The sequence below is a fragment of the Coffea arabica genome, chromosome 7c (assembly GCF_036785885.1).
Source record: "Coffea arabica cultivar ET-39 chromosome 7c, Coffea Arabica ET-39 HiFi, whole genome shotgun sequence".
In the NCBI taxonomy this organism is placed as follows: domain Eukaryota; kingdom Viridiplantae; phylum Streptophyta; class Magnoliopsida; order Gentianales; family Rubiaceae; genus Coffea; species Coffea arabica.
This window is the reverse complement of record NC_092322.1, coordinates 13,388,105-13,406,359: the sequence shown is the minus strand read 5'-3', so window position 1 is coordinate 13,406,359 and position 18,255 is coordinate 13,388,105. Positions and strand designations below refer to the sequence as shown.

The 18,255-nt window shown below is 32.9% G+C and overlaps 2 protein-coding genes across 2 annotated transcripts; both read left to right on the top strand.

Moving 5' to 3' along the window:
- The first annotated feature begins 12,976 nt into the window (after positions 1-12,976).
- LOC140010544 (uncharacterized) lies at positions 12,977-15,662 on the top strand. Its single transcript, XM_072057834.1, has 2 exons — positions 12,977-13,430; positions 15,202-15,662. The coding sequence occupies exons 1-2, from the start codon at positions 12,977-12,979 to the stop codon at positions 15,660-15,662; spliced, it is 915 nt and encodes a 304-aa protein (XP_071913935.1).
- On the top strand, positions 15,663-18,107 carry LOC113699579 (ATP-dependent DNA helicase PIF1-like). Its single transcript, XM_072057833.1, has one exon. The coding sequence runs from the start codon at positions 15,663-15,665 to the stop codon at positions 18,105-18,107; it is 2,445 nt and encodes an 814-aa protein (XP_071913934.1).
- The last annotated feature ends 148 nt before the right edge of the window (positions 18,108-18,255 follow it).

Sequence of the window (18,255 nt, the reverse complement as noted above, 5' to 3'; positions counted from 1 at the left end):
AAAAAGAGCAGGGAGAGAGATATAAAAATTTTTTGCTAAAATAGTCGTTACATTTTTGTGAAATTGGTTTTGTGTCTCTTATATTTCCTTAAAATGAAGCAATATGGTTTACAAAAACGTTTGGATTGTCAATTATTTCACTTTATTTACACCTTATTTACACACACTAATTTACTTGCATCATCAACACATTTTTTAATCATTTTTTTATCTCACATACATCATATCAAAAAAGTTCTACAATACTTTTTCACAAAATTATCTAAAATAATTTACAATCCAAACACATTTGGTAAGCCATTTCCCCCAAAAATTTTATACATTTTTTGTGAACACATTTTATAATCACTTTTTTACTTCTTATATATCAAATTATTATAGTATATTTTTCTACAAAAACTCTAGAAAATAACAATCCAAATGGGTTTAAAATTTAGGTTGACGATTCCATTTCTCTACATTGAAATTAGGTTAAGGACTCCATTTCTCTCTACATTGAAGTCCTTTCGATGAATATATGAACTTTATCTTTCTACTAACTTTGATCCATCTTCTTATTCACAAGGAAGGTATAAGTGGATTTGCGTTAACATATGAAGTTTACCAATTTATAATAGAGTGAATGGTTTAAAAGGTCACTAAACTATTAAAAATGACACCCTTTAGTCACCAAACTTTTTTTGTGGCCATAAAGGTCCTAAACTAGCAAAAAGGCTCCAGCGGAGTCATTTTACCGAATTTCAGCAGTTTCTCATTCGGTGGCATGGACAATGTGAATTGGAGGAATATAGGCCCTGTTTGGAACTATGGTTTTTTAGCAAGTTTGTTTGCTACTAGTTTTTTAACAACTTTTGCTACAGGAACCTAAAAAACTTGTAAAAAACTTTTAGAGGTTGTCTGAAACTTTAATGAAACTACATCGTTTTGGACTCAAAAACTTGCAAAAAACTTTCTGATCATCTACTGAAACGACGTCGATCTGGCGTTTATTTTTTCCCGTCTTCATGAATAGCAAAGCAGTCAGCTCGTTGCACAGATCAATAGCTGCCCTAGTTGCTAAACTGCAGGAGAACACCAAGCTAATTCATTCTCGTTCGTAGGCTGATAAACCCAAAGAGAAGCGGCGCATGAAGTTGGTTGGACACTCCTCTGCTGGTGTAGCAGTCTCGCAGCCGACGGAGCTTTGTCCATCGAAGGTTCACCATTTTGGAAGGTACTTGCTGAAGTCCGGCAAAGCCTACGGTGGCTGATAGTCATGTCCTCCACCACGGTGAGCCCTGCAACAGCTGCTCTTGTCCGCCCGCTACAAAAGCCCTCCACTTTCAGGTGCCAAACTACCAGAACTTGATGAATTGAGGGGGAAGGGGCAGAGGGGGGCGGCGCAGATGGGGGCGACGGGGGAGAGGGGGAAGGCGGGGGAGAGGGGGAAGGGGCAGAGGGGGTGGCGGGGGGAGGGGGAAGGCGGGGCGGCGGGAGGTGGAGTTGCTGCTGGGGGTGGTGGAGGTAACGGGGAAGAAGAAGAAGAAAAAAAAAAAGAGGAAAGAAAAGAAAAAGGAAAGAAAGAAAAAGAAAAAGAAAGGGAAAGAGAAAAAAAAAAGAAAAAAAAAGTTTTTCACCTTACAAAAACTTCTACAAAATTTTTTCAAAAACTTCTACAGTAAACTACAGTAAAGTTTTAGACAAACTCCCAAAAAACTCAGATTCCAAACAGGCCCATAGTCAATGAGCAAAAATGTCCAACAAAATATAGTAAACCTATTTTTCCCTCGAGAGGCGTGCCTTAGATCTAGAAATTCGGTGACTGCTCAGATGTGGCAAGAGTTGCAAATTAAGATGGATGAATTATCTTCGGCCGGGCATCAAGAGAGGAAACATCACAGCAGCTGAGGAGGACCTCATTATTCAACTCCAATCCCTGCTCGGCAATCGTTGGTCACTCATAGCTGCAAGATTGCCTGGCTGAACTAACAATGAAATAAAGAACCACTGGAACACTCGTCTGCTTAAGAGACTCTACAAAGGAGGAATCCAGCCCCAGAAATCCTCTACATCTCTGTCCAAGAAGGGTAGCAAACAGCACACCAAAAAGAAGTCGAACAAGAAACAGGGAGATGGCCCTGAAGTCGAGGCCTACCGCTATAGAATTGATGGCTCGGCTGGTGCGTTCCTTGAGAGTGGCATCCAAAGACCGAAGCTGTGGATAGGCTTGGCAGGCAGCTTCGTAGGAGCTCAGATCAACTTCGGAGGCAACATCCTTAGCTTTTTCCCCATTACTACTACTATGGTTGCTGTGACTGGAGTTGCTACCTTCTCGATACGGTGGGGTGAGCGTGCTCGGTCCCTTGGTTTTGCTAAATTGACTACCCGTTTGAAAACTGGAGGAATCCCAACTCCGAATCAGTTGTTTTTGCGTGTCTGTGTCTGTGGAGGTGTCTGCGGAGGAGTTTACTACTGTTTTTGGGTGGATTATTTTCTATTTTCATTTGGTTTACAGGCAGTCACAATCACCTTTTTTACCGCCGAAGAAGATGAAGTAAATCTAGTTAGGTTGGAGGTTGGTCAACTTTGGGAATTAAACAATCTATTGTTCCAATAGCCTTTTGGACATTTTTGCCCATATTAGAATATTCGTTCAACCCAAGTGCTTTTGTCATCGGATGAGAAACTGCTGAAATTCGGTAAAATGATTTCGCTGGAGCGATTTTGCGAGTTTAGTGGCCTTTGTGGTCACAAAAAAAGTTTGGTGACTAAAGGGTGCCATTTTTAATAGTTTAGTAATCTTTTGGGCCATTCACTCTTTAGAATATTTGCAACGTATATTAAACTTGACTGAAGGAAGGAACCTCATAATTTACATAAAGTAATCACGTTGAGCATATTTGATCTGATAGCTAAGATTAAGGTCGCAGGAATCATAAGTTTTGGTCCAATTACTCCTTTCCCTTCTTATTTCTTAAATCCCATTTTCCTCTATTTTTTAAAAGGCAATTATATTATACTAATAAGTTATAAATTATAATGGACTAATGCCATTTAATCTAGCATTAATTCTTTGATATTTTAGTATGCAGCAAAAGGATACAAGTAGATTAACATCATCCTTCTGTAAAGGTCACACTCAAGAATCAAGAAATGGTTCGAAATTCTTGGCTAATTTCTTAGATTATACGTAAAAAAAAAAATTCGCATAAATGTACGCCTGACAGACTCTGTTTCTAATTCTATACCTGTCGTGCCGAGTTAGCACGGCAGCAGAATAAATTGTCAAAGCCCTCAGCCCCTCTGCAATAAGTTCAGTGCACTAAGCAGCCCATTTTTTTTTTTTTTCTAATTGGACACGGTTGGGGACACCAAGTAAAAAAAAAAAAAAAGCTTTGTCAGCCTTTGTCCAACGCACCCCTAACCCGGTATTTTTAATTCTAATGCCTAAAATGCAAATGCTGCAAAATCCATTTTTTTTAACTAACCTTTTATTCATACTCTACTTAAATTTAGGCCACTTAGACTATCAAAGTGATTTACAAATCTGCAAACAAAAAAGTATTCATACTAGTTTCATAAGTAGACTTAAATTAAATCGGATCCCAAACAAATTTGCTTAAACCCCAACTTATACCTGAAAAGTCAGAATTAATTAACCAAAATACAGATAACATCATAAAGAAAGGCCAGGACTCAAAAATGAGAAATTATATCCATTTTTTGCAAATGTTGACGCCCTAGCATAATTATGTACGAGTTAGGGGACAAAGTATAAATATAAATTATGGACTTAGATGAAAATCAGTGAGCATAAGAATCTGTATGACGGTGGATAGGGGGGCCACGTCACCCCCCAAGGGATAATTGGACGGTTGAGATCAGCTCAACCCAATGGCATTTTGGTTGACGGCCCACTGGATTAAGAAATTGAGAACAAGTTATGCATATGTTCAAATATTATTTATTGGACTTTATTGTGTTTTTATGCTCACTGACCTTCATCTAAGTTCATAATTTATATTTATAATTTGTCCCCTAACTCGTACATAATTATGCTAGGGCGTCAACATTTGCAAAAAATGGATATAATTTCTCATTTTTGAGTCATGGCTTTTCTTTATGATGTTAATCTGTATTTTGGTTAATTAATTCTGACTTTTCAGGTATAAATTGGGGTTTAAGTAAATCTATTTGGGATCCAATTTAATTTAAGTCTACTTATGAAACTAGTATGAATACTCTTTTGTTTGTAGATTTGTAAATCACTTTGGTAGTCTAAGTAGCCTAAATTTGAGTAGAGTATGAATAAAAGGTTAGTTAAAAAAATGGATTTTGCAGCATTTGCATTGTGGCCATTATAATTAAAAATACCGGGTTGAGGTGTGTTGGCAAAGGCTGACAAAACGCTTTTTTTTTTTTACTTGGTGTCCCCAGCCGTGTTCAGTTAGCACGGCTGGGGACAGGGTTATTAAAAAAAAAAAAAAAAGTGGGCCGCTTAGTGCACTGAACTTGTTGCAGAGGGGTTGAGGGCTCTGACAATTTATTCCGCTGCCATGCTGACTCAGAACGGTAGGTATAGAATTAGAAACAGAGTTTGTCAGGTGTACATTTGTGCGAAGTTTTTTTTTTTTTTTTACGTATAATCTAAGAAATTAGCCAAAATTCTTGGACTATACCCCGTTCGGACAGCTTCATTGTCCTAGGGCTGAATGAGCTAAATCCCAATAAGCCAAATGTACAACATACTTGGAAGAATCTGGTAACCAAGTAGAGAATCAGAGCTAAGGTTCACAAAATTTTTTTTCCCTATTTGGGTGAGGAATGTTCAAAGACTCAAGGTGCTATTAGATATCAAAGTGGATCTAGGTTCAAACACAAAATCAATGATGTATAAGGCAAGAGTAAGATGCCTACATTGCCACCACCTTGTCACCAAATGTCCCTTCAAGAGAAGATAAGTTCTCAATAGCAAATTTAGAAGAAAATTTTTCTAAAAAAAATGTCAGACAACACTGGAAACTTTTGGTTAGAAAGGATATATCTGAATATGGAAACAGCTTCGAATCCTCTATCTTCAAAGTAGTCTCCGTCCCCTCTGTTCCTTATTTATACAGCTGCTATGTGTCTCTAACATTTTGTTAACCCAAACTCAAATAAACCATGAATTTGTTTGCATGAAAAGCAAGCTTTTATTTAGATATTATGCTGATATAATTTTTTTTGAGCCTTTATGATATAATTATTCATTTATATTTTTTATTTTTAAGCATGTGCATGAAGGTCCTACTGGTAGTGGAGATGGTTTAAACTTTAAACATATGGGAACCAAATAGCTAACGTATGTTGTGCTCAACGCAATTGTCACAGGTATTATTTTCTTGTTTATAATTAAATTTTAGTTATTCCAATAATTCACTTGTTTGCAAGAAATAGTTATTTAGTCTAAAATTATTTGAGTTTGAGTTAACAAAAAATTAGAGACACGTGACAGCTGTATAAATAAGGGACAGAGACTACTTTGAGGACAGAGGATTCGAAGCCACCATGACAAAAGGATTACTATATCACGAGGCACATATGGTAAATGCATGTAAACTTCTGAATGCAGTTAGATGCTTGTCATTGATATCAATCAAGATACTTTGCATCATATCATCCATACAACAAAGCAAAACAACATTTTAACCAAATCACCTGCATGTAATATTGGAAAATGGGGGACAAATAGGAGACATATATTTGATAATCTTACATAGGTGCAAACCAGATTAGTTAACAAACCATAGAATGAAAATTAGTAGTAACTTTGCTCAAGCGCCTCAAGTTCTTGTTAGACTGTTATATGTTGTTGTCATCTAAACATCAGGAATTTTGTGCAAGAGCCTCCTTCACTCAAACCAAACAAAAAAGAGATGCATTGGATATTTTAAAAAGCGTGGCTTAATTACTTTGCCTCAAAACCATAAACATCTAATCATACTTGGCCCCGTTCATGTGCCACTTGATCCCAAAAATGGTCTTATGGAAGAGGTTTATTTTACATGCGTCAAGTGGGTATGACAATAATACGGGTGCAATCGAGTCGAGTTGATCATGAAGAGTGTTGAGTTACAGCTCAACTTGATATAGCAGTGTTAGAGATTGAACTCAACTCAAATGAGCATTGATTTCTATAATCGAGTTCGATTCGCTAAATTTTATGAGGTGATTGAATAAGGTCAAGCCTGCAGATGTAATTTGTGTTATACACTAATACACACACACATATGCATTGCTCGATAAAACTCGTCGAGTTTTTGAGTTTAACATATCAATACTCGATATGTTATTTGTTTGAATAGTTGGGTAGTTCGAGATTGACTCAAATTCAATCAATGGTAAGTCGAGTCGATCGTTTGAAAACTTATGAGCTGCTTGATTTGTTTGCATCCAGAGAATGGTTAAGGTACAATAATTTTATAAATTGTCAAATTAAGTAAAAAAATATTTAAATACGTTACGTGCAAGAAATATATAACTATATACAATTGAATGATAAATTAGGGGTCATTATCACTAGATAATAATTTTTACAAAATATTAATTGCACTCTTATTATTTGTTTTATCATATAATCTAAATGTTTAATAAATAAAAATTATATGATAAAAATAATAGTGCAATTAACATTTTTTCTTAATTTTTTTTGAAATAATAAATTAGAGGTATTAAAATTTTAAACCTTTATGGTACACTGTAACAAGTCAACCCAAAGCTTCAAATTCAATGCAAAAGGAGGAAAGAAATTAAGAAACCACGGTCCCATCATCTATATCTATATAATTTTGAGAAGGGGTTTTCAGGAACAAGCCTCCACAACCCTTCCCACTCTCAACTCTATTTTCCTAGCATTTTACATTTATCTTATTTCGTAAAAAATATCATGGGCCCATTACATCCCCACGTTTCCCTCAAATAAGAAGTTAATTCCAACTAAAACTCCCACGTTCTCTCAAACAAAAATGTAACTTCCACTTACATTAAAACTCTAACACTCCCACGTTCCCTCAAACAAAAAAATAACTTCCACTTACATTAAAACTCTTCCCACTTACAATATAGTTGGTACTTGGCCCCTGATCCAACGGAATTGAGGATTGCACCTGATCTCTTCCCAACTGCCACGGAATATACTTGGTACTACTTTTGGGAATTACTACTTTTGGGAATTACTCTTACAATTTCACTCCACACCCACATTTTCACTTCAATTAAAACCCTTCCAATCAACTTCCTTCTCGAACCTCTCAAATTAGCTTCACAATGGAACATGGCCGTTTACAGGCATGTCATCAACGCCTGAATTTCAAACTCGCAAGATTGCAAAGGAGGAAACATCTGCTAATGAAACGAAAAGGACGCCACCACGGTCCCGCACAAGAATTGGAACAGTTCCAACAACTTTGCGTCGACAAAAGAGAAATCTCACATCAACTACGATGGATAAAATTTCGACTACACCGACTCAAACGCCGCGCCAATCAAATTAGAAGTTTCGGTACTATTTATTCTTTTAATATTGATATTCTTTTAATATTGAAAACCTGATCATATCATGAGTTGTGCTCATGATGTGACTTATGTAGTCTTTACCCCAAACTCTTAATATGGTAACATATTGTAGTACCATCAATTTTGATCACGAAAAATAATACTACTATTAATTATGAGTTGTGATCTGTGGAGTTTCTTCGTTACTTTGAAATAAGATGTTCAGAAGGTAGACATTAAGAGATTACTACTAGCGGGTAGGTTCGTTTTTTGTGTTTTGAGTTTTTTTTTTTTGGCAGATTTTGTGTCTTACTGCATTACATGTCCTTGGGCTGTTCAAACCGGGATTATGCTGTAATTTTGCGGTGAAAAAGTTGGAATCGTGCAAGACAAAAATGTTGACGCTTGAGAGAAATAGCAAAAAAAAAAAAAGGGGAATAGATTCAAAAAATAAATGTTGCAAAAACATATGGGACAATGGCACCTAAGAATCTTATGGACAATGGCACCTAAGATCGATGGCTATAGATGCTTTAGCAATATAGATGACCTCCGTCCTGGTGCAGTGTACCAGGGGGTGAGACTTTTAGGGGACTAGAAAGTAGGTGGTGGGAAACAAGAAGATTCTGTTTTAGTGCCAAAAATGAACTCAGAATCATATCAGTTTTGTGGTATGGTTTGCTCATTCACTATTATAATCGTCTGTGAATGCAATTTCTGGCTTCTTATAATCTTTGTGCAACGTTTCAATTATCTCATGTGCGAAGAGGCTGGTGAGATGCTTTTGAGACCGATTGAGCGGTGGATGGAGTATCTTTCTAAGCTCAAATTTTGGACAAATGTTTTTTTTTTGACCTCTCCCGTTCTTGACCAGCACAACTCAAACCTTTTGGAGGATAGGATTCAGTACAAGGGGTAGAATGGGTAAGGGGAAAAGGGAAGTAGATAACCTTATGAGGCGTGATTTTTGTAGGGGCAATGTAATTTTCTGCAAGTGCACCTCCTGCTTCAGTGGACTACAGGTCCATCGAGAATATTTAGAATTGAACGCTTGGGACATTTTATAGTTTGCGTACGTTGAAATACGTAAAATTCTTGCGTATTTTTTGTCGCCAGGTTGCTTAATTAGAGGCTGCGAAATGGTGATCCTTTAATTAGACGCCTTTTCCTTTTAAATCAACGGCCTTTTGGATTGTTGGCCATCGAAAACAATTTTTGAAGAAAGACTCGCAAACTAAATAAGACCTAATTAATTTGCCACAAACAATTTCTTTTAATTATTTCTCCACTGTGAGACAATGGCACCTAAAAATTAATATACTTTTCGGGTGTAATCTTATGGACAGTAATCTTATGTATCAATTTAGAAGTTTCGGTACTATTTATTCTTTGAATATTGACATTTTCATTGTAATTTCAATTATTACTAATATTTCCAATATTATAATATGATTGTTGTTCCCATTGTTTATAAGTTTTGGTACTACTTATTCTTTAAACATTTATGATTTTCATTGTAGTTACCATTATTAACAATATTCCCCATATTATAATATTATTACTGTTTCCATTGTTTATTAGAATAAATTTAGAAATTTTATTGAGCCAATTGGCAGATTAAGAGAACTACCAATTGGCAGTACCCCGTTTGTGCCTGGAGCAAGAAAGGACGCTTCACCATGTAATAAAGAGTCAATATTACTTGAAAACTTAAAAGCTGGGAATTCGGTTGCCAGTCATGCAACTATGTCCAAGTTTCATTAGTAATCTAGAATGTACAGTTCAGGGCTATAGGTAAATGAGCATATTACAATCATCAAGAACCAGTAGCTTCCCATACAACAGATGGTAGTGACGAAGAGCATCTGCCCAACCAAAAGAGTAGGGCACCGGTTTTTTAATAATGTCAGTGGCACCAGTTATAAATGTTTAGTCAGGAAAGTGTAGGGCAAAGGCGCAAGTTGTGGTTAGGTTAATTGGGTTGGATACATGTACCGGGTATGAAGGCTCCGAGGTGTCTGGGGGCTACGTATGATTATGATTGCATGTCTCTATTGGCCCGTGGCTATGATCGACGCTGGATTAGTGCCATTTCCTGTCTTCCTGCCTTCATTTTCCTCAAGTGGCTTGTGGCAAGCACCAACTCATGCCGTGTCCAAACTCTCTCCGGATAAAATCTTACATATATATATATATATATATATTTAAAAAAATTCGAACTTTGGAAAAAATCCTATATTTGTTAAGCATCACATAAAATGAACCCCCCAACATACTCGAACCTTAGTTATATATTTAGTCGCAAAATTGTCTCAACAGCTTGTGTGTGTGTTGTAGTCGCTGGATCCTAGGAATGAGGTTCTTAAAAAAATTAAAATTCATGTCACATCTCGATTGTGCTATGCATGGGCACAATCCAGAATTAGATGGTTTCCATTGTTTATAAGAATCAAGTTAGAAGTTTCGCCACTATTTATTCTTTAAATATTGGTATTTTCATTATATTTACAATTATTAATAATATTTCTAATATTATAATATTATTATTGTTTTCATTGTTTATAAGAATCAAGCCGGTAATATCTATTCTTTATATATTGCCATTTTCATTATAATTGCAATTATTAATAATATTTCCAATATTATAATATTATTGCTGTTTCCATTGTTTATAAGAATCAAGTTAGAAGTTACGGTACTTATTCTTTAAATATTGGTGTTTCCATTGTTATTTCAATTATTAATAATTTTCCCAATATTATATTATTATTGTTGTTTTCATTGTTTATAAGAATCAAGTTAGAAATTTCGGTATTATGTATTCTTTAAAATTTGGGATTATTATTGTACTTCTAAGTATTAATAATATTTCGAATATTATAATATTATTGTTATTTTCATTGTTTATAAGAATGTTGAAATAGTACCAATTGTTTATAAGCACTTTAATAAATGCCACCGAAAGCTCCCCAATGGCTTTGTTAATATGTTACATGTTAACAAATAGTACTAAAACCTATTATTGCATATGCAGTGGTCAATCATAATGAATAGGATCACTACAATCTTATCTAATATCAAAGGTTCACATAAATATATTGTCATTTTTACTACCAAAATTGACAATTTGTTTGAGGCAATAATTAACATAATAAAAAATATATTTTACTATTCTAAATGTTTAATTACATATCATAAAAATATAGTGACTCAAAACTCATATGGTCGAAATCATGCTTCACATTTCACATCGAGTTCACCCACTAAATAATGTCTCAAACATAAAATATTACCAACTACTATCAGAAACATTACCAAATTAAGGATAGATTTTCTCAAATCTTACTATTAAATACACATATTACCATTCATTAATTAAAAAATAATTTTTCAAACTAAAATACTTCTTTTCGATTTTTCTAATCTTTGCACACAACGTAATTTGTGTTAACAAATATTGTTATGTTTATTAGATCTTGCTAAAGTTTTACATCAGACCACTCATGCTCATTCATAATATTCATATAATATATTAGATTATTACATTTTTTATGAGTTTTACATTAATAATTGTAACTTAATTTAATACGTCTTTTAATACAATTATTTTAATATACTTTTAGATCAAACAAATGATTATTCAACATCTTTTCAACTTCAACATCCATCGACCGCAGCCCCAATTCTCCATGATCATGGTAACTCCAAATTTATGCACAATTTAAAATTCATGCTTAATCATTAATTTTTTTAACGTGCTACATTATTATATTAACTTTCTATATTACATAATGATAGATGACTTGCATAATGACTCACCAACTACTAAGTTCCTATTACACCTACGTCATCAGCTAATGGTCCTGATGATAGTAAGTCCAAGTTTTCTCATGTATCTTGACTAAGTAATCAATTATTATTTATGCAATTCAATTTCTTCCAATTCTTTTTTTCCATTTGTCTTCTAAAAACCCATTATACAAACAGGCTCACCTGAAGAATTTGTTCCTGCTACACAAGACATTGTGCCTATTAACGCAGCTGGAGCAGAACAAATCGGTAATCTACTAATATTTTTCTCATGTAACCATAATTAATATTTCTTGCTATATGTTCTTGGGCATACAATTATTATGTGCTTTATACTTTTCTCATGTTACCATAATTAATACCATAATTAATATTTCTTGCTACATGTTCTTGAGCATACAAATATTATGTGCTTTATACTTTTCTCAATTTTCCATAATTCATATTTCTTGCTATATGTTATTGGGCATACAAATATCATGTGCTTTATACTTTTTTCAATTTTTCATAATTAATATTTCTTGCTGTATGTTCTTGGGCATACAATTATTATGTGCTTTATACTTTTCTCATGTTACCATAATTAATACTATAATTAATATTTCTTGCTACATGTTCTTGGGCATACAAATATTATGTGCTTTATACTTTTCTCAATTTTTCATAATTCATATTTCTTGCTATATGTTCTTGGGCAAACAAATATTACGTGCTTTATACCTTACATATAGTGACAATTTTAGGTATGTACCTTATTATACTTATTTCATCAATCAATTAGATCAAATAGGCCGAAGGCGACGGCGACGTCAAATTACAAGAAGATGGATATTTGGTCCAAGAACAGTAATCTGTCAGAAATGTCAATCTCTAATGTGGGTGGAAGAAAGAATTCAAAATAGTACAAAACAAAATCCAAGATTCAATTTATGTTGTCAAGATGGGGATGTTGTTTTGCCGTTATTACCTCAAACTTCCCAAGTTTTACAACATGTATTTATCACTCCAACACTGAAAGAGAAGATTCGATTGCTAAATGCACTATTCGGGTTTACATCCATGGGAGGCAAAGTAGATCATTCTATAGTCAATTCTGCTGGACCATATTCATTTCGAATTAGTGGAGAAAATTATCATCTAATCGGATCGCTTTTGCCACCTTTTGGAGCATTAGGTAGATTCATACAATTATACATCCATGACACCGATAATGAGTTGTAAAATCGTATGAATCTTCTGAACAATCATGATGGCAATCCAATTGGAATTGATGCATCAATAGTTGAAGGATTGAAAAATATGCTAGATGAAATAAATCCATACGTACAAGTTTTTCGAAGTGCAAAAGACATGCTTCGAAATCAAAATGTTGCCAATCTGCAAGTACAAATAATTAGTGCTCGAGGTGACAGACAATATATCCAACCAACTGCAAATGAAGTTGTTGCTTTGATTTGTCGGTGAAGATACTGGTCATGTCACACACCGCGATATTGTGCTTGTCACTCGAGATGGAAATTTGAAAAGAATCAGTGAGACACATCCATCATACATGCCACTTCAATACCCTTTACTATTTCCATATGGAACAGACGGATGGCATTGCGCAATAAGATTTTCACCCTCTGCCGTTAGGAAGAGAGAATTTGTGTCGATGCGTGAATTCTATGCGTATCGTATACAATTTCGACAAAATGAAGGCCACACACTTTTGAAAGGTGCCAAACTATTTCAACAATTCATTGTTGATTGTTATGCAGCTATTGAACACTACAGATTGAATTTTATGAAAAGCCATCAATCTCTATTACGTGCTGATGTATATCAAGGTTTAGCAGATGCTGTACTTGCTGGAGATACAGATGCATCAGCTGTTGGAAGGAGATTTGTTCTACCATCTTCGTTTTCGGGTGGATCCCGAAATATGGTACAACATTTTCAGGACGCAATGGCAATCTGTAGGACAATTGGAAATCCAGATCTTTTCATTACGTTTACTTGCAATCTCAGTTGGCCAGAAATTAAACAAGAGTTGACAAGAATATCAGGACAGAAAGTTGAGGACAGACCCGATATTACTGCTCGAGTTTTTCGGATAAGACAAAAAAGTTGATGGATGTTTTAAAAAATACCCAGGCTCCGTTTGGATTAGTTGTTTTTGGGGTTGTTTTTCAAAAACACTACTGTAGCATTTCGAATCTGAAAAACAAGTCCGTTTGGATTAATTATTTTTGGGTTATTTTTCAAAAACTATATGAAAAACTTTTACTGTAAATTTTTTTGGATTATTTTTAGAGGTAATTTTGAGACATATTTTTGAATATTTTTAGAATATTATAATTTTTATATTTTTATATAAATATACATTTATGCATTTATAATACATTTATATTTACAAATCTATAAATTTATATTATTATAAATGTATAAATTATAATTGAATATTATATAAAAGTATAAATTATAAATTATAATTTTTATATAAATATACATTTATTTATAATACATTTATAGATATTTATAAATAAATATATTTATATATTCATATGAAAATATATAAATGTATTATATTATATATAATACATAATATAAATATATTTATAAATGTATAAGTGTATATTATTATAAATGTATAAATTATAAATGAATATTATAAATGTATAAAATTAATATATTATAAATATATATTAATATTATGTAGAAATGTATTTATATAATTAATATAAATGTATATATGTATTAATATTACGTATAAATGTAAAATTAATATTATGTATATTAATATAAATGTATAAATGTATTATATTATATATAATACATAATATAAATGTATATTTAAATGTATAAGTGTATATTATTAAAAATGTATAAATTATAAATTAATATTATATAAATGTATAAATTAATATATTATAAATATGTATTAATATTATGTTGAAATGTATTAATATAATTAATATAAATGTATACATGTATTAATATTATGTATAAATGTAAAATTAATATTATGTATATTAATATAAATGTATTATATTATATATAACACATAATATAAATGTATATTATAAATATACATAAATATTTATATATTATGTATAAATGTACATTTATATAAATGTATAATATATTATATATTATATTATATATAATTTATATAACATATAATATTTATGTAAATATATTATAAATATATAAAAATATATTTTAAATAAAATAAAATATTTATAATATGTATGTATAAATATATAATATTAGAAATTTATATAATATATATAATATACATTAATATTAATATAATTTATATATAATATACATATTAATATATATTATAAAACAAAATTGTATAAATATATTTATAAATTTATATATAAATAAATATTTTTATATAAATATATATTATATATATTATATCAATTGAAATAAATATATTTATATTAATATAATATACATAATATACATAATTGAAATATACATATTAAAATACATAATTGAAATATACGTATTAAAATATATAATTAAAATATATTAAAATATAATTGAAATATACATATTAAAATACATAATTAAAATATACAAATTGAAATATACTTATTAAAATATACAAATTAAATATGCATAATTGAAATATATTTGGTGTTGTTTTTGATATATTGTTTGGATATGGTGTTTTTTAAGTTGTTTTTGAAATACACATTTACTGTAGCATTTGGAATGTGAAAAACAGTTTTTCAAAAACAGGCACAAAAACACTCAATCCAAACGGAGCCCCAACTATTTGGAAAAGTGCTTGTAGGTAAAAATTTTACTTTATTCAAATCATTATTTTCTTTTTTGATTCCCTATTTTGCCACACACTAAGATTACTTCCATAATATGCAGACATCTCTGTCATTGAATTCCAAAAATGTGGTTTACCACATACTCATATCACTTTGACATTAGCTCCGGAAGATAAGCCCCTTACTACAGAGCATATTGATGAAATCATTTGTGCCGAAATACCTGACACAAATGCTGATCCACTAGCTTATGATACGGTCATCAGGTGCATGTTACACGGACCCTGTGGTAATGCTTATCCAAATGCTCCGTGTATGGTGAACGGAAAGTGCTCTAAACACTATCCAAAGAGATTTTGTAGTGAAACCACTATTGATGAAGATGGATTTGTATTATACAGACGTAGAGATGATCCAAGTAAGAGGATAACTATTAATGGTTTTACATTTGACAACAGATGGGTTGTTTCTTACAATCGAGATTTGATTGTGATGTTTGATGGTCATATCAATGTGACCAAAGTTGCACGTCCAGAAATCACTAAATATCTGTACAAGTAAATGAGTAAGGGGGTTGATAGAGCAAATGTTCAGATTGAGAATAACGTTGTACTTGCAAATGAAAGTGGTCATCGTCGTTACAGAAGCGTTGATGAAATTAAACAGTACTTAGATTGTCGATATTTATCGCCAATTGAGTCATGTTGGAAGATATTTGATTTCGAAATGCAGAGACAGTATCCATCCGTGATTAGATTGCAGTATCATCTTCCTGATCATCAATTTGTGATATTTAATGATGATAATCATTTTTATGACGTTCTTGATCGTGATCACATACATGACACGATGCTGACGAAATGGTTTGAAATAAATCAGAGCCATGTTCCAGCTAGAAACTTGACGTTTGTGGAGTTTCCGAGTAAGTGGACTTGGAAGCAAAATAAACGTCAATGGGAGTCCAGATTGCAAGGTAGGTGTATCGGAAGGCTACCATATGCACATTCTCATTCCGGTGAGCAATACTATTTGAGAATGTTACTGAATAAAATTCGTGGTGCACAAAGTTTTGAACATTTGAGAACTATTGATGGAGTTGTGCATCCAACATTCAAAGCTGCATGTGCAGCACTTGGTCTTCTGGATGATGATAATGAGTGGAATGAAGCTTTGGCTGAAGCATCTACATGGGCATCTGCCAGAAAATTACGCAGCATGTATTGTACAATACTTATGCATTCTGAGGTAACTAACCCTTATGCTTTATGGCAGCGTCATTGGAAAAGTATGACAGATGATTTGCAATATCAGATCAAAAGGGATATGGGAAACTCTCAGATACGCATAGATGATGGTGAGTTACAAAATTTGAGATTAATTGAACTCGAACTCATTTTGAACAAAAATGGTCGATCGTTACGAGATTTTCCTCCAATGCCATTGCCGTCATTTGAAAATGCTCAGTTTTCCATGAACAGACTTATAAGAGAAGAGCTCGATTACGATTTTACATCGGAGCAGCAATTATTTGATAATTTATATGCTGGTTTGAATGAGGATCAACTGAAAGCATGTGAGCTTATTATGGAATCATACACACATAATCACGGTGGACTATTTTTTGTGTATGGAAGTGGTGGAACGGGTAAAACTTATTTATGGAGAACATTGATTACTCGAGTCAGATCGCAGAGAAAAATTGTTCTTTCAGTTGCATCATCAGGCATTGCTGCAATATTCTTACCAGGTGGAAGAACAGCGCATTCACGTTTCAAAATTCCTATTAATTTGGATGAGTCATCAAGTTGTTTAATCAATACAAATTCTAACTTGGCTAAATTAATTAGGGAGACATCTTTGATAATTTGGGACGAAGCTCCAATGGCACATCGGCATGGTTTTGAAGCGGTGGATAGAACTTTAAAGAATATCTTAAAGTTGAGTGAAAATGCTTCTGAGGATTGTATTTTCGGAGGAAAATTGGTTGTTTTGGGCGGTAATTTTCGACAAATATTACCGATTGTTTCTAAAGGTGGAAGAGAAGCAACAGTATCAGTTACAATAAAAGAGTCAACGATTTGGGATCACTGTAAAGTACTGCATCTTAAAATAAATATGCGTGTAATGAATTTACGTCTTCCTAAAACTACGTGTCAGCAATTGATGGATTTTACAAATTGGCTGCTGTCCGTTGGTGAAGGAAAGGTTTCAGCAATTTCACTTACTGAATTTGGGGAATCAAACTGGATTCGGATGCCGTCGCAATTTCTCATAAAAAATGATAGTCAATCTTTGATGCGGTTAATAGATTCTGTCTATCCAAATTTGAGAGATTCATACAGAAATAGCACTTACCTCAAGGAACGTGCTATTTTGGCTCCAAAAAATGGTGATGTTGACAAGTTGAATGATAAGATGCTATCAATGCTTCCTGGTCAATCACGTACCTATATGAGTGCTGATACTTTTTGCAATATTGAAGGTGACATTGTTGAAAATATGAATCCTCCTGAAATGTTGCACTCTTTGAATTTTCCTGGTCTTCCAAATCATTTTTTGGAACTTAAAGAGGGAACTCCCATAATTCTTTTGAGAAATCTCAATCAGTCAGAAGGTCTTTGCAATGGAACACGGCTTGTCGTTACCAGAATGGGGGATAAACTTCTCGAGACAGAAGTCATAACAGGATCTAATATTGGAGATTTAGTACTCATACATCGGATCTCTTTAACACCACAGAGTACACGGTCTCCTTTTCCAATTAAAAGGAGTCAATTTCCTGTGAAATTGGCATTTGCAATGACTATCAACAAAAGTCAAGGCCAAACCTTGAAAAATGTTGGCGTTTACCTTCCTGAACCCGTGTTTTCACATGATCAACTTTATGTTGCTCTGTCCCGTGCTACTTCGCCAGATGGATTGAAAATACTCATTGTTAATAGAGATGATGATCCATGGGATTACATAAAAAATATTGTGAATCGTGAGATTTTTGACTCCCTTTGATAAATTCTGGACATCGCTTTGTTTACAAAAATAGTATATTTACATTATACCATATGTACTATATATGTTTCATACTTTGGCATTTTTTTGGTATTTCTTTGAATTTGTGTTATTTGCTATATCAAATATAGCGCTTAAATAATTAACC